At 38.6% G+C, this 22,969-nt stretch overlaps 3 protein-coding genes across 6 annotated transcripts; 2 read left to right on the top strand and 1 right to left on the bottom strand.

The window, feature by feature from the left end:
* Positions 1-26: 26 nt before the first annotated feature.
* On the top strand, positions 27-13,155 carry LOC145494895 (hemicentin-2-like). Of its 4 annotated transcripts, none has more exons than XM_081474451.1 (7): positions 27-983; positions 5,126-5,431; positions 7,060-7,350; positions 8,285-8,602; positions 9,236-9,574; positions 10,320-10,478; positions 11,442-13,155. In XM_081474451.1, exons 1-7 carry the CDS (start codon positions 947-949, stop codon positions 11,945-11,947), a joined length of 1,956 nt encoding a protein of 651 aa, XP_081330577.1. In that variant the 5' UTR covers positions 27-946; the 3' UTR covers positions 11,948-13,155. The 4 variants fall into 4 exon arrangements, with proteins under 4 accessions (XP_081330577.1, XP_081330579.1, XP_081330578.1 ...); XM_081474453.1 differs by having other exon boundaries at positions 933-983; positions 5,126-5,205; XM_081474452.1 differs by lacking the exon at positions 27-983 and adding an exon at positions 2,073-3,451 and having other exon boundaries at positions 5,126-5,205.
* A 1,029-nt stretch (positions 13,156-14,184) lies between these two features.
* Positions 14,185-19,344, bottom strand: LOC145494899 (sperm flagellar protein 1-like). Its single transcript, XM_081474457.1, has 8 exons — positions 19,084-19,344; positions 17,998-18,108; positions 17,404-17,513; positions 17,015-17,147; positions 16,534-16,601; positions 16,252-16,439; positions 15,892-16,000; positions 14,185-15,293 (listed from the first exon to the last, which is right to left on the bottom strand). Exons 1-8 carry the CDS (start codon positions 19,220-19,222, stop codon positions 15,045-15,047), a joined length of 1,107 nt encoding a protein of 368 aa, XP_081330583.1. The 5' UTR covers positions 19,223-19,344; the 3' UTR covers positions 14,185-15,044.
* Positions 19,345-19,429: 85 nt separating this feature from the next.
* LOC145494901 (mitochondrial nicotinamide adenine dinucleotide transporter SLC25A51-like) lies at positions 19,430-21,567 on the top strand. Its single transcript, XM_081474460.1, has 2 exons — positions 19,430-19,468; positions 19,594-21,567. Exon 2 carries the CDS (start codon positions 19,661-19,663, stop codon positions 20,579-20,581), a length of 921 nt encoding a protein of 306 aa, XP_081330586.1. The 5' UTR covers positions 19,430-19,468; positions 19,594-19,660; the 3' UTR covers positions 20,582-21,567.
* Positions 21,568-22,969: the final 1,402 nt, after the last annotated feature.

The raw sequence follows: 22,969 nt of genomic DNA, 5'->3' as shown, positions 1-22,969 counted from the left end.
ATGTTACAAGAAGAGGTAGGATCACAATCGAACAGCAATCAAATGCTGAGTCACTCGACAAGACTCAGCATTTTTGTTTTTGTTTTTTTGTTTTATTCTGAGTCTTGTCGAGTGTCATTTGTCTTCTGATGAAATATAGCGTGTTCCATGCTCCATGCCTGGGACAGACTAAATATATTGACCAATCAAAACCGCACACCTCGTTGAACGAGTAAGTTTTGTTTCCACCTCCCTCCCCTCCCCCTTTACGAGAGTCTCAAGGGGGAGGGGGGGGAGGTCACCAGGTCGCCGTAAAACGAGCCAAAAATTTAGCCGTTAGGGGTAAAAATTGGAACATTTTAACCGTTAGTCATAAAAACTGTTAACCGAAAGAAAATTTTAGCCACGAAAGTGAGAGTCTTACGATCTCTGGTCAGGACTTTTTTGTATCTTGTCTTATGGCTTCGTAGCGCAGGGAAAGGCGGGAGACTAAGAAGTAAGCTTTTTCAATCCTGGGATGATCCTAAGACCTTAAACCAAGCTGAAGTTGTCTGCCAATTCACTGCCAATTCGCCATCTGCCAATTCGACCGGCTGAAACTGTCTGCCAATTCGATTTAAAATTCAGTAGTGGAAATTACAACATAAAATCATTTAAATATCTTTACCAATTGCTCAAAAACAATTTCTAGCTGCATTGAAAGCTATTAATTTGCGCCAAACGCTCACGTAAATTTGTAAAAAGATGCTGTAAATATCCTTTGTTCAGAAGTGAATAACTCGTTGCGTGACTTTTCAATTGACAACAACTTGGTATCGTTTGAAAGCTGAGTTTTACAGTGATACCAAGTTGTTGTCAATTGAAAAGTCACGTGCCGAGTTATTCACTTCCGGAAAAGCCAGTACAAGTGTGTGTGTTATTAAAGCACGATGTTCGGGTGAAATTTTTCGATAGTAATTGCGTTGAGATGGGTGTAGAAGCCGTTGAGATGGACTTACAATACGGTAAGCTTTAAAATGATACCACGTTGATGTCAATTGAAAAGTCACGCAACGAGTTATTCACTTCTGAACAAAGGATATTTACAGCATCTTTTTACAAATTTACGTGAGCGTTTGGCGCAAATTAATAGCTATCAATGCAGCTAGAAATTGTTTTTGAGCAATTGGTAAAGATATTTAAATGATTTTATGTTGTAATTTCCACTACTGAATTTTAAATCGAATTGGCAGACAGTTTCAGCCGGTCGAATTGGCAGATGGCGAATTGGCAGTGAATTGGCAGACAACTTCAGCTTGGTAGACCTTAAACGGTATGTTTCTCGGTAATCAAAAAAAGTTTTTAACTTCTTGAAAACAACGAAAGTTAATTTTTAACTTTTGAAACAATGGTAATTAATTTCTTAGACTTCTGATAAGCGTAAGGAAAGTAAATTAACCTTTAGCGGTAATAAGACAAAATATTAATTGTTAGCTGTAACAGCCGAACCCCATATTGGAACCCCCCTCTATTCTTCCCCCAGTACGTCTGATAAATGGGATAAATGACTCGATAAAAAGGACAAATTTAGTATTTAGCATTATGAAATAATTTCTTTTCTTCTCAGTTGTTTTGCTTCAGTCATAATTTTTTTCTGGTTACTGTCCTGTTTTATAAAAAGGAATTGAAATCATTTTAGAAATTTAAATAATTTATTGACACAAGCTTAAGCTATACTTCAAATGAAGAAAGGTTAGGTTTCCTAAAACGACGTGTTAAAGAAAAAACTGCTTTATCATATCATTTATCTCATACTTGCCTATTTTTATTCAGTAGACAGCTTGCAAGCCTGTATCAAGCTGTAAGGTTTTAGCACAAGCCGTATGCATATTACTATATCTTTATTATCAAAACTTATTGTTTATAAGCAGAGCACTGTGTTACATTCAACTTACAGCATTGAATCGAATAAAACAGTTTCGTCTTTTGTGCAAACAGCAACTCAGATGTGACAATAGTCGTCTTCTGTTAGGCATCTTTTAGCAGGGGCTGCAGGTCAGATCGGATAGTTTTTAATCGTTTTGAGTAATATGCCCGGAGGCGGGCGAGCGGAAGGTGTTTGGGGGGGGGGGGGGGAAGTACTCACAGGACAATTGGATGGAGTGTTCGGCCCGCTTCCCCAAATTACTTATTTATTTAAGACAAAAATCTGCGATTTTCCCTACCCCATGTATGACCTGACCAAATATTCGACACGCTATTTAAGACCTGGGGCCCGTTTCTCGAAAGTCCCGGAAACTTTTCGGGTCCGTAAAGAGATTTTTAGTTCATCTGTATCTAAAAACGGAGAGGCGTATACGCCTGAAACTTCTTGTGTGTGGAGAACCTCTGTTCATATTAAGAATACGTAAATAAAACAGCTCTGTAATCGCAAGGTTCGAGATTTTGCTATGGCTTTCCGGGCCCGAAAAGTTTCCGGGGCTTTCGAGAAACGGGCCCCTGACCCCTAAATCAATACCCTGTTTCAGACCTGTCTCATAATTAGTTACCTAGTTCAGACCGATGTTAAAGGAATTGTGAGGGGCTTTATGGTTTCATCGATTATGATGAAAAAGCCGGGCTTCTTCTGAAAAACATTCCCAATTGAAGACTAGAGTACACAGACCAAAATGGCCAAAATCAATACCCTATTTCTGACCAAAACGGCTAAAAAACCGTACCCTTTCGGGCGGCACATACCTATATAGCCCATATAAGAGAGCACCCCCCTGGTAATATGCCCTTTCACTCGAGATCTACGTATCAGCTTATCAATGTAGCATTTGCTAGAAGGTAAAAAAAGTGATAAAAACTCTCCTGAATTTAATCATCGCGTGCCAGCTTTTCAAAGGGCAGTTGCGGGTTTTTTCACATCCGTTGTTGAAAGTTTTGAAATTGTTTTCCTGTGAAAGTTTCTCAGCGGAAGACGATTAAGTCATACCTAAAATGAGAACAAAATTTATTATGCTATTTATCCATCCTTCTGTCACTCAAACAAACCCATGCAATTATCAACATGTGAAAAAAACCTTTTTAGTGCAAGATAAAATCCTTCAATATTAGCTTGTCTTTATTTGCGTTCATGCTGGGACTGTAGAAATTATAGTTTTAGAATTTCTCTTTACCCCCAGCCATGTTTACGAAAGGAAACGAAATTAGACAAAAACATGAACAGACAGGAAACAGATGGTTGTCAAGAATGGCAATTTGTTATCCTGTCACTTGAGGAGGTGGTTTAAAAACCGCGCAGACGTAATAAGAGAATTGCACTCAAGACTTCAGAGTATAGAGGATCGCCGGCATACATGATTTAATTTTGCTTGAAGCTTCCATTCACAGTATATTCATGTCCCTATGTTGTGTGGCTGAATCAAGCGGCACTTTATGCCTTATAGAGTAAACAGAATGTCCAAGCAATTTCTAAAGCTGATTTCTCTACGACTGATCCTCCTGGGTAAGTGTTGAGTTGAATTTGAATTTGTCGTACAATGCTAAAACTCAGTAACTTAGAAGTTACTATACTGGAGTATTGCATCAATAGATAACATCAGCTCTCACAAAAAATATTTTAGTGAAACATAAAACTGTTCCAGGTCAACTAAACCCTTACTAAATATGTGTATTATTTGATGCAAATTTCACTTATAAAATGTCTACATTTTATAAACGCTTTAGAAGACCGGGAATATAATCCTACATTGAGAATAGGCTACGAATAATTCATCGAATCCGCCAAAAAATTGTTATTAATTACCGAGAACTTTCGCCAGTTGGTAAGCTATTAAAAAGAGAAAATACTATTTTATAGCGTGACCGAATTTGTTCTTATGAATAATACGACTTATCGAAAAATCGATCTAAACAATGATGTCGATATTTGAGTAAGTTTTATGCTGCAACAAACAGAAACGGGCCAGAGCAGGCTATCGCAGCTTATTAACAGCTCGAAAATTTCAGCAAAAACTGGGGATAAATTTGGGAAAATACAAACTTGCTCTTGATTTTCATGATCAAACTGGAAGAGGTAAGGATTCCAGATTCTTCTGCTGCAGCTGTCTCTGTTTGCATCGTAGGTGCTGAAAAAATTTGCATGGGTGGCCTTGAGCTGGCGTCAACAGAGGAAATCTGCTCGAGAAAATTCATGTTCCTTAGGATACAAGACCGGTCGAATATATAGCTTTAAATACAAGTTAGTTTTCTAGATACATTTTGCGATGTTTATTTTATTTTTTTTTGTTACGAAAATTGCAACGGTGCAAAAGCGGTATACAACATTGAATATAACCAAACTGCATTTATTGCTCAATGATAAATATACGTGAAAGATGAATTAATCAGACCCGACATATTGGACTGAAACTAAGGGACACAAAATTACAATTTCAAAGTGGTTTACAGGCGAAATTGAAATTCAAAATGTAGAAAAAGCAATACAAGCTTGATCTGTGAATTCTTTAGAATGGGCTGGAAGGTTGCAACATTTTATAGCTTCCATCATACTTCAATATAGTAATGATTTTTGTTTTCATCTTACGATGCTTGTTACCCGTAGAAGACAAAACCCTATAGCCGATTTTTAAAACATGTTAAACATTCAAGGAAAAGACTAAGTATACACCTGCCAGGCCTGAAAAATCTATTTTTAAGAACCCTGCTGGCTCTATGGTGATATTATTCATACATGTAAAAACTAGGGCTTCCCTTGTCCTGCATGAAGCCTGTAAACAGCAATTAACACGGCGTGAATGTAGACTAACAGCAAGAAGATTTGGGATGTCTGGTTGAAGCATAGATCAGTATAACTACTTCTCAGTCATTTTGGTGAAATATACACTACACATTTCTACCATGAAACAAACAATATTCGAAGTTCCGTATTAAATTGCCTGAAGCTGTTTGAAAAACATTTTGTCTAAGCTAAGGTTGTGATCAGGTTGAGGCAAGACCAAACAATGCCCTGCATGGACATAGATCGTAAAAATGATTCCTTAGGAAACTGCTTGGCAAATAAATCTTTTTACATTTTCCCTTATTTATTCTTAACAATTATATTTGTTAGTCTTTTTAAAATTTGATGTCCAAGGGCTATCAAACAAGTAACTTTTTTTTCTTAATCATTTATTTTCAGTGCTCTGCAAGTGCTATTTCGTGGATTCACGATGCGCTATCACTCCAGGGGACAGGAATCTCACCAAACATCCCACAGCGGTAATTTTAGTTCTTAACTGCACATTTAATGGCCGTTCAGTTGATACCGTTAGCTGGAAAAGAAACAAGCAGCCCGTTCTAAACAACACACTGGTGGATTCAGCAAAACGCAAGAAATGGTCTGCAGCTGTTCTTTACAGCAATTCAACCTCTATTCAAGACGTCGGTAAATTTACATGCGTAGCGAAACGTGGCCAGCATGTCTTTTCTTGTTCCGTTCAACCAAGTAAGGCGCTTTTATGTGGTTTCTGATTAAAAATGGTAGAATATTCCGGCTTTATTACACTTGGTTGTTTTTCGCCTTATTGACGGAGGCCAAAGCCATTATGCCAATGCAATGGTGGATCCAGGAAGTTTAGAAGCGGGGGTTGTCGTAGAGTTTCAATTGCAGTGAAAGTGTAACCTCCCCTCCTTCTCCTCCTCCTCCGAAAAAAAAAAAATACGCTAGATTGCGAGCAGTCTCTTTTGCTCGAGCATTTGCGGGGAAAAACACGAAAACGTTCCGCCTCTGGTATATCTTGCCGGTTCGCTGAGTTTTTTTCCTTCTTCCACGTAGAAATAGAGCAAAATAGAGACTCCTCTCAGTCTACAAAATGTTAAATTACAGTGAAGACTCGGTATCGCCGCCATTTGTTCATGTTTTGATCCATTCTGACGGCTCAATGACATATGTTCTTGCTTATCAGCTTCTAAGTTTAATTTACCAATTATTTTGGGGTTGGCCGGCCTGAGGATTTCAGAAACATGTCAAAAAAAGATTGATGACAAGCAGAGGTGATTGCAGATCATGTTCCTCTGCTAAACTCGTCAGTAGTTAGTTCCCAGTCTTTGGTCTGATCAATGGCCCGCAAAAGGAACCGTGAGAGACCTGGGAGCGCGAGCACGGAGGGGAAAAGAAAGAAACTGTGAACAAGTTTAGGGGAAAGCAGGCGGGGGAAAATGGCCGGCGAAAGTTGGAATCCGGAACCAAAACTTGGAGGCCACCATTTTGCTAGCTATGAGCAGTTTCTTGTCCGATGGCCAATAATGGAAAATTCACCTGAATTTCTTATTAATAAAAACATATATTCTCGGTGTACACCATGTTAAAGTGAAAGAAATCCTCGTGGAAACTTTTGTGTACCCTCAATACCCACCTCCGGTACCAGAATCGATATTTTTGGGTGTGGCTCAAGTTTGTACATTGACCTTTTAGAGATGAATTGATCAGTGATGAGTGGTACTGGTGAGCAAAGAAACACATCCCGGCGAAAAAGAAATTTTAATTTCAACCACGTACAGTTCCCCTAAATTGTATACAATTTCGTTTCCAGGGCTGCTTTACTCTTGAAATTTGAAAAGGCCTGGGAAGGAAGTTGTATTGGTTGCGGTATCCTGCTTTAAAGCTATTTTTGGAGAATTGTAAATATTAACGACTGCAAAGTTAGAAAAAAAAAATGTCGGGAAAATGACATTTAAAGAAGTTATAAAAGGTTGGGCAAAGTACACGTACTTGTTTTGTTCTGATTGAATGCGGTATTTTAATTTATACCGGGCAAAATAATTACTTACTGGATGAGAAAATTCATCAACTTTAAATTATTGAATAGGGTAGGAAAAGCGCTCATTTAAGTATTCAGAGCCTTTCAAAATAACTCGAACAGACGGGCCTAACAGCTGGTTAGTTTGAGTAAATATTTTCAAAGGTGAATACGTAAGAGGGATAAATTATTTCAAAATTATTTGTAAGCAAGTAATATATGATTTTTTAACCTCACTAGCATTAAGTAAGTGTACCACACGATGCATGTCTGGCACGGGAACTTCGCTTTTTTGTTTTTGTTTTGATAATTTTAATGTCTTTACTTTTGATAGGTAAGCCAAAACTGAGAAAGTTGTCACCTGTCATAGAAGCTGAAGCTAATACCACGCCTAAGCTGGTTTGTGAAGCAAGTGGGTGGCCTGTGCCAAGTTTATCATGGTGGAGAAATGGTTCCAAGATTCATGATGGAGATTACCTTCACTCGTACATGATAAGAAAATCAGATATTAACCAGTTGTGGATGAAAATACTAGCTATTGAAGGATATCATCATGGTACTTATTCCTGCCGTGCTAATAACACATTAGGGGCCTCTGAGGAGTACGTTAATATCATGGTGAAAAGTAAGTGAGCTGCACGTTATATATCAAGCGAGAAAGACAGTATTTGACCACGTTTCCAAACACCGAGGAGAGAGTTGAAAATACGACGCGTAGTGGGGTGTTTTTGACGAACTTCGTGGTGTTTGGAAATGTGGTCAAACACAGTCTTGAGTGTTTGATATATCTTCTCAATCGAAACTAAAACTAAGGAGAAACCGGAGGAATAAAATCAGAAAAATCTTTGATTGAAATCAGATATTCAAACACCGTCACGGTCATGACTTCCTTCGTTTAAACATGATGAATCTTTAAGGAGTTTGAGAAGTTAAGTTATTAGCGAAACGTAAGCAAATGTAATGTGGCTTAATCCTCTCACTCTCAATTTCCCAATTAGGTGAGTTCACATCTGCTTTCAAAATGGATCATTTGTTGATAAATACATTATTTCCGAGTTGCCTATTTCCTCGGGTTAAAAGCGAGTCCTTTTGCGAAACTTTTTTTATGTGAATTGGCCACGTGAAGCGGTGATTGATTTGCATCAAAATGAACGCGCTAGTATGAAAATTCGTTTTCACACAATGGACAAGTCGGAAATAGCCGGCTTATTTCATTGCTGCAATTACTGCTTTAAAACTTTTATTATTATTTTTATTACCAACTTAATAAAGGTAGATAAACATTACAAACTTCTGGGTCATTGACTACTGAGAGTGAAAAACGTAGAAAAACAATGGGAAACTTCAAGAAATTAAAGAAAATATCAAGAATATATTGAAAACATTGCTAAAAGGTCTTTTAATCGGAGGATTTTCCATTTTTGGGCAATACAAATGAATAACCCTGATCTAGAATTCTCAATTAATTTTTTTTGTGTAGTCACAAAGAAGCTTAAGTCTTGACATCAGTTGATAAAAAACGGTTTTGTAGCTGAAATATTACTTTTATTTTCTAATAGGAGACGAGATGATAGAGAATGATTATATTGACCAGCAGGGCACTGTGACAATCGAGGGTAGAAATGCAACTCTGGAATGTATTTGCGACCAAACAGAATGCAAAGAGGAGACTGCCTCCACCTACTGGAAATACAACGATTTGATTGTGAACGCATCACAAAAATTCAAATTTTCCAAACAGGTTTTACCCAACGCCGTAAAGATGGCGATGACTATACTCGATGTTTTACGAACGGATCAAGGAATGTACCTTTGTGGAATAAACACCTCCAAGGGATTTGCAGAGATTCCAAGACGACTACGTGTCATCTCCAAAGGTGAGTTATTTGGGACTGTGCATGTTATAAAATGACTCAGTGACATGAGCTTTTTTAGAGAAGTACCAGTGAAAAGCGGATTTCAACATCAGATTTGGGTTTTCGCCACCAAATGTCTAGAATACTAGGCTTAAATCCGGGATCTTGAGATATGGGTAGTTTACGGGAGGAAGGAAGGCAACCTCGTTCCCAGGGCTTTTCTCTTGTAATTTGGAGGGAGAGGTCCTGGGAACGAGTTGGAAGGAGGGTGAACAGAGGTGTGATGCCCACGATGGCGGCAGCTGGGAGAACGTATGATGATTTTTACTGAGAAAGGATCAAGAACTGTGCGTAAAAGATACGGAAATTAGGAATCTAGGACTCGGTCCTCTTTTCTGTTTCCTCCTTTCACATCCTTCTATCAGTACACAAGGCTTGAATCTCGACCTTGAGTAGGAACGTGTACATGTGAGGATAATTACATGTAAATTTGATCTGTCATTAAAATGTCTTGACGTTTAGAAAATGTGTCGCACAAAATAATAGTTTTGAACATTTCAAAACATTACAGCATGAAGTTGGAATGTGGAGACTAGTACTCTGTAATTGAGACTGCCGCTAATCAAACTTGTGGCTTTTTCTAATGTTTTCCAGTTAACGCTCCTCGCATTTCGGCAACTTCAAATGCTTCTGCAACTCCAGGGTCTCCCACATGGTTGAGATGCAAGGCAATCTATCCAGTTATCCTCACAACACCAAAAACCTTTTGGCTTTTTAACAACACGAGGCTCGCAAAAGAGTCACAGCACTACCAGTCAAAAGAAGATGGACCAAGAATGGGGCCAAACTCGACGACTAAGCGCTTATCCCCGTTGCTGCATATCTCCAATGTAAGCGCTCAAGATGTCGGTTGGTATACCTGTGGCGCGGATTTTAAGATTGATGTTGTCACGGCAAATGTCTTCTTTAGTCTCAAAGAAGAAACCCCTAGAGGTAAGGTTGTTGACAAAGGAAATTGTTCTTTCGTTGAGATCAATTTTTCTCCGGTCCGACAGAATTAGACGTGATCGTGAGTTTTGAATTTGTTTAGATCGTTAAACATTCATAGTTTGATAAGCATCAAAAATTATATAATCACTTACTGAGCTCTGGGCTCACTGTGGTGTGATAACATTTTGTACAGGAAACCTAATGTGTCCAAGGTAAAGTCTGCATATAAGCCAGGCCGGCCCTTATGTCCGGTTTCTGTAGCATGAAGCGACTAGGAGTATTTCTACTCCCCCCTGGATGGGATACTAGTCCATCGCAGGATTAACCCCAGCATTAAGTTCGCCGGTACCCATTTATACACCTGGGTGGAGAGAGGCACTGTGAGAGTAAAGTGTCTTGCCCAAGAACACAACACAATGTCCCCGATCAGTGCGCGCACCGGACTGCTCGATCCGGAGGCGAGTGCACTAACCATGAGGCCACCCCGCCTCTACCTAATATTTCCACAGTAACCCATACTTTGACAGGTATGTTATTATTTTCTTTGGTGTAAACCATCGCAATGTCCTGGTTACTTGACTTCCATATTCATGACGTCATTGCACGCTATGTGACGTCATGGATGTCCTGTACACCATCCAAGTATCATTATCATAGCAGGCTTCCCTTTAACCGATTCCAAGACGAAGACTGAAAAGCTCGGCTTGATGGAAGTTGATTTGTATTCTCATTTCTTATTCTGTTGCAGAAGAAGCGGACGATCCGAACACAGACTCTAGTTCAGAGGACAGTCCGCTGGTCGCTATAAGCTCAATCACTGCGGGCGGTATCATTATGGGTTTTGTCGTAGCCTTTGTCGCTTATAGACTGTGCAGAAACAGGCGCAATGCTGACGAACCTTTCTTTGGTGAGAATTCATTCCTTTTCACTCTCTTCTGTTAGAAATATGCTATGGAAGGCAGAGAACGACGAAGCTGTAAGTTGTTATAAAGTGACAAGTAGAGGAGTAATGGATCAGTGTCTTTATATTGAGTTGGGAGGACCTTGCGGCACACTGTGTAGTGTGGATAAGGTGGTGTGTGTATTGTGCCAGCATTTAGAGTAGCAAAGTCGACCTTGTGGTAACATTGACCGAAGCAAGTTCTGTGTTAAGCCCCGTCCACACTACGCCGGAGAAATTTGGAAACGCATCTTTATTTCTACGGTTAGGCCTACCGTCCACACTAATCCGTCACGAAAACGCAGCTTTATTTCTACGGTTAGGCCTACCGTCCACACTAATCCGTCACGAAAACGCATCTTTATTTCTACGGTTAGGCCTACCGTCCACACTAATCCGTCACGAAAACGCAGCTTTATTTCTACGGTTAGGCCTACCGTCCTCACTAATCCGTCACGAAAACGGAGCTTTATTTCTACGGTTAGGCCTACTGTCCACACTAATCCGTCACGAAAAAGGAACTCTTCGAAAACGTCCTTCAAACCGGAGGAATTTGAAAACGACGGTTTTGCATTTTAGTGTGGACGGAAAACATTTTGAAAACGGAGCTTTTCGAAAACGATGACCCCACGATAATCGTGAGATTTCCCTGCCCGAAATTTCCTCAAAATTACCGGTGATTGTTGCGTTTTCAAATTTCTCCGGTGCAGTGTGGACGGAAAACATTTGATGCGTTTCCAGAGTGAAAACGCCGTTTTCAATTATCTCTGGCCTAGTGTAGACGGGGTCTTAATAAGAAGTGGTTACAGATTAAAGAACTCGGGAAGTAGTCGGAAGCGAGTACTAAGTAAATTCTACGTTGCAGTTTGTGGGTTAGCAGGTAGAGAGTCATCTCGCATTTTCATTTGTTTTTCTCTTTTCACTGACTAGAAACTCCAGTGAACGGACGACAGTTTAGATACGATGTTTTTGTGACCTTCAGCAGCCAAGATCTGAACTGGGTCAACAAGGAACTACTGCCTCTGTTGGAAAAACACAAGCTGATTTACTGTATACACGACAGGGACTTTGAGATTGGTAAGGCTGTGGTAGACAACATGGCCGAAAGTGTTTACACAAGTCGCAAAGTTCTGGCAGTCATGTCACACAACTACATGTCAAGCAAGTTCTGCCGAGGGGAACTGGAGATGGCTTTGTACCGGAGCACGGAGATGGGGGACTCCTCTGTGATCGTGATGCGTATCGATGGAGTGGACCGGAGCAAGCTGCCTAAGGCCCTACGCAACAGGACCTTTCTGGACCATTATGACATCACGGAGCGCAAAACCTGGGAAGAAAGGTTGATCAAACATCTCAAGCCGCCACAGATTGACAAGAGCGCGGAGAAAAAGAGCATGGAAAAGTGTTATACATTGTTAAATGACACTGAAGTATGAGCAAAGACGTGGCTGTCAGTAATATATCAAAAACGAAAGACCGTGTTTGACCACATTTCCAAACACTGAGAAGAGAGTTGAAAAAACGACGCGTAAAGGAGTATTTTGAACAAACTTTGAGGAGTTTGGAAATGTGGTCAAACACAGTTTTGAGGGTTGGATATATCTTCTCAATCGAAACTAAAACTAAGGAGAAATAGAGAATTAAAATCGTAAGATTATATTCTTATTAAAATTAGATTTTCAAACACCGCTACGGTCATGACAGTTTCTTTGTTAATAACTTGATGAATTATTAGTAAGTTTGAGAAGACCTGTAAAATTGGTCACTTAAGGCTGTAATAGTTTGACGACATTTTTGCAAAGATTTTGATAATGTAATCTAAGAGAATAGAATTAAACTGTTCGTCATTCGTTATATTACAACATATTGCGAAACGAATTGCAAGATAGAATTTACCCAAGACCAATAGTGTCCTTTGTATCGAGGTTTTCAGAAATGAAAAAAGGAAAAATACCTGCAAGTTTTTCTCTTTATTTCAACAAGATATATTGAGAAATGGCATCGACTCTTTCACTGGCTTTAAAGCCGAATTATTCATATTGTTTCTATCTAGATAGAAGACAAAGTGTTTTTCCATGCCATGTTAAACCATTGAAATAATTAAGTAGTACTGTATGAGTTCGCTGATCACGCTTTTATAATATTATATGGTTGTACCACGTGACTGCCAATAAAGGCGCTACTGTTAATGTAATTCGCTGTTTTTCTGCATGAATGTTTTGCCAATCCTCCGTTAGTGCGTCCGTCAGTTAGATTGTGCGACAAACTACAAAAATTTAGTTTTGTCAGTCAATATAGACACATATAGCCCCTATTGGTAAAGCTGTTGCCTTTGCAACGACCTGTGATTTCCGGTGGAGAGAAGCGGGGGGGGGGGGGGGAACTCCCATATGAAAAGGACTGGGGTGCTCGTCGGAAATTTTGAAAATTATCCGTAAGAGGTGCCAAGATCCTGTTTTGTGGGCGTGGCTTGAAATGTTTTTCACCCCTAAGAGGTACCAATTCTAAAACAACATATTATCTCCTGTCATGTTTTTTTTTCTGGTTCAACACCCGAAAAGGTACTGCTAAAGCTCCCGCTGAGGACCTTTGAGACTGAACATCCTAAGAGGTATTAACACTGCCTAAAAGGTACGACGAACAACCCCCCTCCCCTCCCCGTTCTTTTTATATGGGAGTTTTCCCCCGGGAAGTGATATGTGTGGCTCTTTTCAGTGCGAACATAACGCATACAAGAGAACAAAACTGAATGATCTTCACTTCATGTGAACATCTCCTTATCTATGCCTTACGACTGGGCTAAATTTACATTACAGGGCCTTTCGTACTCAAGTGATCATTGCTCTTTCCTTATCAGTTTCAAAAACAATTGGCTTGTTGTTAATAGGCTATTTCACATACATGTATGAATACTCAGCTAAATTGAACAGATTGCACCATACCATCAAGCGACGATTTATTCACTGTGTCTTACCGCTCCGCCACACCACAAGTACTTTAAAGTGATTCCTATCCTTTTCATAGATAGTTCATTAACACCTGCTACATTTTAAAAACTCGGATGCACCCTTTTCTACTTTAATTTGGTTTTCCGCTATAAAAACCCTCGCGCAGGGTAAACATGAGGCTTCTGATAACCCCCATCTACAATGCACTAATCTTTACACCTTGACGAGAATATAAATAATATAACTGCTATTTATTTACATGTCCATTGACTTTTGTTGCACTTTAAGCTGGGTCTACTTATATTACCACACACTTCTGTTTAGCTACGATAAGCTTCTATGCAAACCTCGATTCCCTAACTACTTTTCGCCTCTTTTTATCTTTTCATTCTCTCAAGTAGATGAAAGTGAATAGATCTCAAGCTGTTAAGAGAAATTTGATTGTGATCTGGTAACAAAAAGGCTTAAATTAACGTAACTACTGTAGATTACTGCAAGGCAAGCCAGCTTTTCGTGAAAAGTGTACTTACAGTGTCGATTTTGACCTAACCTTAACCCTAACCCTTTCACTTGGCCTATATGTAAACGAGCACAATCTTGGGCTATCTGCCATTACCTTATATGTATGTTGCGTAAATTATATACTTAGACACGTATGATATGCGTTATTATACTGTTAAGGTGGCTCACTACACTTTTTCTGAGACTCAGTAACGCGCGCTATGATTGCGTGCCAGACGTCAGTATTAATCGTGCGTGCAAAAATGACGTAAGTAACCCTAAGAAAAAACAGAAAACCGCTTCAGCACTTGAAAGGCGTTAAATTTTTACTTTTATTTTACTCTGCATGAATGTTATATCAGAGTCAATTTCTTATTCCTGAAATTTTGAGGTGGGGTCATACGGGTAGATTCTGAGAAAAACGTGACTCGTTCATTTTGGCCAATTGTTGACGTTTAATTGTACAAGTTTCACATAGAATAGAAAACAGTAAACAAAGGAAGGAAAGACATCTTGGAACATTTTTGAAAAGAGGTAGAAGTTGAGCTGTTATAATCCATCAAAAGAAGTAGAAGAAAATATATATTATGTCCTTTGTCATAGCTTGTAACGACAACAAAACAATTCATGACTAAAACTAGGTCAAACAAACCTATATTTACTACTTGTTAACTTACTGACTATAAGTAAGCCGTACGTTTAATTAGATGTTTTGTTCTTCTTTCTTTCTTTTAATTTAACAGCGGCTTAAAGGAACTTCGTCACGGTTTGTACATCTTTATGTTTAGCCTAAATATTTCGAAGTTAGTTATTTGTAATCCGTGTTAATCTTCTCCATCCTTAACCATCCTTGTTCCTATATGGTTTATTGTTATCTCTTTGGTGTTTTTCTTTCTTAGTAAACTATTATTTTCAGGTTTTCTTCAATTGAAAGGTAATTTTGTAAGTGGCCGAAATAACTCAAAATATCGTGACTGAGCTCCTTTAAGGTTCTATGAGCTTTATGTACTTCCTCCTTAGATACGCATTTCTCTGCAGCTCGGAGTGATTGTGCCCAGCTGACCAGACTCTTCTTGTTATATGACTAATGTTCTTGTAGCTGTTGTGTGTTGTATGAGTTATTATGATGTAGCGGCGGTAAAGGATTCTGATGATGCATGTGCATGGATGGTATCTGTGGGTCCACTGTCGGGGGATGGGGAGGGTTTGCTTGCGGTGGTAGTTGCCGTGGCGGTGGCTGTGTCACCTGCTGAAGTCTTTTTGTGAGGTCTTCTATTCTTAAATCTTTTAAGTGCAGTAAGTGTTCAAGTCTTCGAATTTTTACATTTAAAATCTGCAAATATGAGAGAAAGAAAAAAGAAAAGGAAAAAGTCAGGTTTTAAGTATTACACTTCCAGCCATGTACAGATCACACTGTGCAGATCCCTACACGGATATGATCCCAGAACTGAATAGAGGTTGGTGATAAATTAACAGTGATATGTCATTCCATGCATAATACCTGCATATATTATTAAAAACACTGTGCAAGTCCAAAATAAATCTCACTCTCAATCACCCCTTTCCTAAGTGGTGAGTGAAAGCAACAAAACTCATTCACACTCTCAGATTCTCTAATTTACAACTCTTAGTTAGCAGCTTGTGTTTGTAGCCGATATAATGCATGCCCTGTTTAGCTAATTCCAGGGGATTATTCTCCCTAACACCCATGGGCTGATTACAGACCTCCAAAAACAAAGCAAATACCACATAATAACAAAACTACCTTTTAACCTCCAATGTTCTATCTTTATGGAAAATCACAAATGTTGGCCTGGCTGTATTTACCTCACTATTGCTCGGTCCATACAGCAATGTCTCAGTTTGACATTTTCCCATTAAGATCTCACTCTTGGTTAATAAGTAGTTAACATTCTCACAATTCTTCTCACCTGTACAGTTTCTTGGGAGGCAAGCAAGGCCTGTTCTTTTTCTTCAAGTAATAATCTAGGATCCATTGTGCCATTGACATCTTGATATGACTGAGAGCGAGGAACTTTCCTACAGACAAAATGAGAACAAAGAGTTTCCATTTATGAAACCATGTAGGTATAATGTTATTAATGAAAAAAATAATAGAGGACATACTCTATTATAGAGCACAGAGTAGCCAATTATGGAAAAAGTTTGGCCCAATTAGATGGAGTGGTGCTTGAAGGTGATTAAACAAGGTCGTTGTACCACAGAAACAGGAGAACTAAATCCTAAATTTTTACCAACAGAAAAAACCAGCATGTTCTTGTCAAACATACCCTTTTCCTTGATAAGCAGGACCAAGCTTTGACTTTTCACCAAGCAGTCCAGCATAAGCTCCACCTTTACCATCCTTACTCTTATGACGAGTGTTAGGACCCCTGGGACTGTCACCACTGGTTTTGTCCGGGCCTGAATAAGGGACTGGACCAGACTGATACGGGTATGTACCAAGGGGGCCTACAGCCTGTTGTTAACAAAAAAAGGTTTCAACAAAATAATTTCACATTACAGAGCTATTGAACTAAACTAAAAGTAGATTAAAGGAACTTTTTACTCACCTCATTAACTGGATTTCGTTGTTGTGCATAACCAGTATTGAATGCATAACCATAGTTATTCTCTGGACCTGGGAGATTTACACATTAAATACAGCATTTCTCAGTGCTTGAAATTATGCTAACCAAATCATGAATTGAGGCAAACTCTTCAGAGTGGAGAAAATTAACTGGTTGCTGACTTGATGTCATGGTTGGAAAAGTATTATGTTGGGAGAGATACTTCAACCAAGTTGATGGTTAAAATAGTGAAACTCAACAGAACAAAGTAAGAGCCCATTCCTTACAAAGTATTACAAACATAATCAAAAAGATCTGAACATTCTGATCTTTGGTCTGTCGTTGTAGTAATTTTGTATTGATTGCTGCTTTTAGTTGTAATTTTTAATTTCGTTCCATGCCAAGAGTTATACTTTGAATGTAAATTTAGATATTCACTTCATACTCAAAAGCATATTTGAGTTGTGAATAATAATCTTCTCACCTAAATACGCCTGGCCATCATCATACATGTAAGGCTCATGGTCAGTTATAGGTCCATTGGGCGAGAATTCATCGTACACTTGCTGTTGCTTCCGTAAATTGTCAGCTTTCTTCTTTGCGATGTATTTCTCAATCTGAAATTAGTTAGCACAGCATTGTTACCGGCACAGCTGGAATCTTGAGAGTTGAATTGAACGCAGATTCACCAGCACAAGATTTGCTGTCAAGTGATACTGCATCAGTTATCTTTTGGTAAAATGGATCGTGTAATTATTGACTTCTTGTTCAGACAGAGTCTCAGGATTTCTTTTCAGACAGTGCCTCAATTTGACAAGGTGAATAGAAAAGGAAGGTTATTAAATTAATTTTAAAAAATCAAGGAATCCTTACCTTCATTCTGAGATTGGCCAGTACCACCTCGATCACTCCTGGTTTACATTCAGCAACATCCTTTACAGTGGACTTGGGTACAGTGTAGCTCAGTTTAGACAAGACCTTTCCTGAAAGTAAAACAACACAGAAACCTTCAAAACACTTTTTCATACATTCAGTAACTATTTTAAACAGTCAGGGACTGTAGTTACCACCAAACAAAACTCATATTTTACATTTAGAAAACAACCTAAAGAAAATGTGCACACCAATTGGCCAAAACTCTTGTTTCTATAACTCGATAGAAACACAAAACTAGCATGAGCTGTTGACAAAATGATGGTGCGAGTAAAGAGAATTTACATTTTGATGATCAACGCATTTCCCAAACATGTTCTCTGTGTTTCTATTGAGTTTTAGTATAAATCTAGTAGACTACTAGGCTACACCACTCACTGTCTATCACAGAATAGATAGTGAGTAGTGTAGCCAATCAGAGAATGGCATTTGTGATAGAACACAAGTAGAATTATACTAAAACTCAAAAGAAACATGGTAGATGCTTTCTATTTCTTAAATAAAGCATATGCTGAAGCCTTAGTTGACACTTACTATTGAGTGTATCCCAGTTAGTCAGCTTCTGGGCTTGTGAACTTGCTGAAGAATAGTTGTGGATCTCTACCATCTTAGGCAGAAAATGTGCCACAATTTCTGCTACAAGCACTGAAAAAATATTTAAAATGATCTCATGGTTAGTGCGCTGTGCTAATAGCCTTAATTGAATTGCAATGAAAGATCTGACCATGTCAGCCTGAAAGATTTTTTAATTCACTATTTAATTGATGGACAATTTAGTAACATTTTTAAACTGTTGGCAGATGAATGAATTAGGCCAGTGAAAACCACAAAGGCCTTTAGTCTATTGTAGAATGGCTCAAAGCTTACACTTGGAAAAATACAAAATGATTTTACATCGTAACATTATAGCACAGTGCATGATAACTCAATTGACCCAAGAAAATTGAATATCTTCATGTTTCGTGCATTTGCATTTGTGTCATACAATTCAGGAAATAATCCCGCTCATAATTTCAAATCGGATTTTGAAACTACTTGCCTGATTAGTAATGGTAATAGGACTGAGTGGAGTCCAATTCGGTCTGTAATCATATGAATGATTAACAAAATCGGACGACCGCAAAGCAGGGGTCCGATTTGTTAATCACGAGTATGATTACAGACTGAATTGGACGACACAATGTCCTGTTACCAATTAATCAAAACTATGACAAAATTCGAGAAACGAATAAACCATCGATTGAGTGCCGAACAATTAAACGTCGTTATGAATGCTGAAAAACACAGCAATTTACTCAACAAAGTGCACCGCAACAGCACGCGCAAAATGACGTGTACTGTCCAATTACAAGTATGACGCATATACACTGTCCAATTAATGCTCAAATCGGGCTGCTGATAGCCAATCACGTTCGAGAATTTTGTAATAGTTTTGATTACTCCCTGAATCGTGCTGTAATCTGTTCAGTTACTATAACTAATTGCAAAGTAGCAAACGTGAAGTGCATAATTTTAATCTCAAACAAGTTTCTGTTAGAAATTATCAGATTTTACTAATTCTGGTCAGTTATAAAACGAATCCTGCAAGACACCAATGAAAATATAAAGTGCGTTATCTACCTCCATCACTGAAATCTCTCCATATGTTTCGCTTTGGACGAGATAAATTGATTTCATCAATCCAAGTATAAAGTTCTTGAAGTCCTTCCTCGTCTAAAGTGGTAATAAGCTGATTTGGCGAGCCCAATACACCAGACATAACGTAAATATAGCTTTAACGTTCAACTTGACCTTTTATAAATCGTAGTGTTTGCCATATCATCTATAAGTGTTACGCAATATCCCTTGAAACTGTCACAACTACACACTGTTCAGACCGCCATATTGTTTTACACTCATTCTGTTGTCATGACGTCAAAACACCACAGCAATGCAGCATGGGACGTAATTGATAAATATCCAATATGGCGACCGTATTAACGAGATAGAACACCTTGGGCTTTCCGTGAGTGTTGTATTGAAATTCATTGCATTGTTTTGCTTTTTAAGCTCGTTCTTTGTCTTTAAAACAGCACTGTACCTTGTCTTTTATTTCTTTTGTATTATGTTGTCTGTAACCGGTGCCTACAGAAGGGACTGCACAGCCGGGACAGAACACAGAACAGAAGAAGTTCATCGAGAAAAAGCCATTTTCCCAATGGCTTTAAATTCCACACAGTCCACAGAAAGATCTTCTTCCGATACTGGAAGAAGTGCTGATAGAGACTGGCCTGATTTCGTTTGCGGTGCTGGTGCAGCAGCCACAAATATTATCGTAACTTTTCCCGCCTACAAAGTGATGTTTCGACAGCAAGTGGAAGGATTAAGATTTCGCAAGGCGTTAAGACAGGTCCTAAGAGAAGGTGTTTCAAACCTTTATCGGGGAGTTGGACCTCCGTTGATGCAAAAAGGGACTTCATTATCTATTATGTTTGGCGCCTACCACAAGTTTCAAAAAGAACTCTCTCGGAATTTCACTGGCATGGCTTCAGTTACAACAAATGCCTTGGCCGCAATGCTAGCTGGAACTATGGAAGCAATCTTAACGCCATTTGAACGAGTGCAAACGCTACTGTCTCATCGTGGCCATAATGAGAGGTTCGTCAACACATTTCATGCGTTTAAGGTTGTAGGGATGCAATATGGTTTCCGTGAATATTACCGTGGTCTCACGCCTATACTGTGTAGAAATGGACCTTCTAATGTGTTATTTTTCGGCCTGCGGGGTCCAATAAAATCTATGTTACCTGAAGCAAAGACTAATATTGGCAATGCAGCCAATGATTTTGTGAGTGGAGCAGTTTTAGGAGCTTGTCTGAGTACTTTCTTCTTTCCAGTTAATGTTGTTAAAAGCCACATGCAAAAACAGCTTGGTGGAGAGTTCGTGAGCTGTATCAGAGCTTTCACTGTGGTTTTCAATGAGCGGGGCAGGAGAGTACGGCGCTTGTTTTATGGAGTACCGCTCAACTACACAAGGGCTTTATTGTCTTGGGGAATGATCAACTGTACGTATGAACTTTTGAAGAAGTTGATTTGTTATGGAAATTTTCTTAGTAACAAGAAATATGCAAAGACATAGTTAACATGATGGGGGTTGATAATTACAGCGCGACAATTCAAACCAGACCACCTGGAAGAAAACCAACCAATCAAAACGTAAACTGCGAACAATGGTCTGTTTGACATGAAAACATGAACAATATCAACTCCCCCACATTATATCCACCCTTAGAGATTCAGTCCTTCATGGCAAATTATATCATAACAATATTATTACAAATCTCGCTCGAAAAATTTAGCTTGAAATATCATTGTATGACAACTAAACCAAAACCATTCAAAAGCATACAAAATCAAGGATTCATTTGAAACTAACCAATCGACAAATTGCAAAGTTTCCTGAGAGTTTCACTTCGCACTTTGTTGGGTTTTCAATTTTGTTAAGAACTACAATGTTTGTATTCTTCAATGTTATTGGTTTATTTCAGAAAAAGATTGCCATCATTTGTTCTCAAGTAACGTTCTGATTGGTTAACTCTTTTCCAAGTGATCCGGTTTGAGTGGTTGCACTGCAATGTCTCTTTTTACATTATTTTCATGACATGCTAATTAACTGACATGATTAACTGGAATGTAGCCCTCATGAATGCATTAATTTGGCTTCTCATCCAGTGAATCCAGTGAAGGGATGCTTTACAACAGCAAATAATATTATATCAAAAGATTGCATGACAAGAAAGGATTGTGACTAAGATTGTGTGATGAGCAAAATCCCTACATAAAATGAGACCTACAATGTTAAAATTATTAGAGGAACTTATTTTTATATGTTAGCATCTGTTAGATGCATAATATGCAATTGTTTACACATGTACATGTGTATGTAGCTCACAGTGACCAAACCGTTTTTTGTGGCTTTGCGTGCCTGTCATGCAGCCACTTGTTGGTTATGCAGTGAATTTTTTCCAGTATATTTTATAAAATTTAATCATTGTAACGTGCACTTTTAATGGTTGTGTATTCATTTTGCATCAGACTGCAATGCATGATGCATTTTGTTGCCTGCTTCTTGTTAAAGGCTGGTTTTCTTTAACGAAGAAGTTGCAGTCGGCATCTTAATCATGAGCACAGCATGATACAATCTAGTTAAAACCAAACCTACAAAGTCAGAAGAAGAACACTGATTCTGCTTTATGACTTCATGGCATATGATCTAGTGAAAACTCCATTGTCGGAGTCAAAGAAAAAATGCTTTTTTTCATTTGGAGCTTCCTATCAAGACATGAAGAAAGAATCGATTTCTGAATTACTTCACTTAATTTCTTCTCTCCTCTTGGAGAATAGGGCCAAAATATGTGTCCCTTACCCTAGTCTGATAAACCTACCAAATTTCAAAATGCATTGTAGATTTTGCTCTCTAACAAAAAGAATTTGCGAATCTTGCCTTTAGCCATTACAATAGAACCCTGCCTTACAGCTGACCCACTCCTATGGCCACCTCGTTAGTCAGTCATTTTCTTATACATTTTGAAAAACCCGTTTAATACAGCCACCCAGTTAATATGGTCAGATTTTTGTTGTTCTTTGGTGACCAGATTAATGGGGTTCCACAATATTTCTAATGAGCAGTGATGTAATGTGTCTCCTTAACCACTTAAATAATAGCATAAAAGAGACTGGTCACTAGGAATATTACTTCTATTTAAAAGATTGTGAAACTATTGTAAAGAAAATGTACACTGTATAATTTGTATTACATGTATCAATATTATTTATGCCCTTTTAAAGAAATTCTTCTTGATGACATTTTCAACAAAAGAAATATACAATGATGAAATGAACTTGAAAATTGACTACATGATGATTAAGGCATTAAATTGTAAGGGGGATCGACAAACTGGCAGAGTTTATTATGAAGATATTCATAAGGAGTCTTGAAGGGGGAGGGGTGGGGTTGGGTTTAGCCTGTTCCTCAGAAATAAACCATTTTATGGTTGTCTGCTCAGTGACCTGGCCTTTGAATGGCAGCGAGGCTGGAGATGCCCTTAGACTCGGTGGAAAAAGGGCGTTAGTAATTTTTTGTCAAAAGTGAACTCTGTTATATGGGAATACCCCCCGCCGGTGTTAAACATCGTCCTGGTTTTTGAGTTATCGTCGAGGTATAACAAATGTGAAAAATTCATTTTTAAACAAAACAACTAAAGAAACCTTTTGTTTTGCCGGATCAGCCAGTGAAACAATGCACATTCGTTGCGACACAGTGATTAGCTAATTATTTCACGGTTTTCTGCGTGTGAGGCTACATTCTGTCCAGGCGTAAAGCGACAGGATTGTTGTGAAGATTAATAAAAAAATCGCCCAAATTGCGAAGACCAAAGTTGTATAACTCTTACACTGGGCTATACTGCCAACGCGAAAGACTTTCCCCTTACCGAAACTGACAACTGACACAATGGTAACTAGTTGT

Source organism: Orbicella franksi, chromosome 8 (genome assembly GCF_964199315.1).
Source record: "Orbicella franksi chromosome 8, jaOrbFran1.1, whole genome shotgun sequence".
Classification (NCBI taxonomy): Eukaryota; Metazoa; Cnidaria; class Anthozoa; order Scleractinia; family Merulinidae; genus Orbicella; species Orbicella franksi.
The sequence above is the reverse complement of the archived record's forward strand: the minus strand, read 5'-3'. Positions and strand labels throughout refer to the sequence as shown.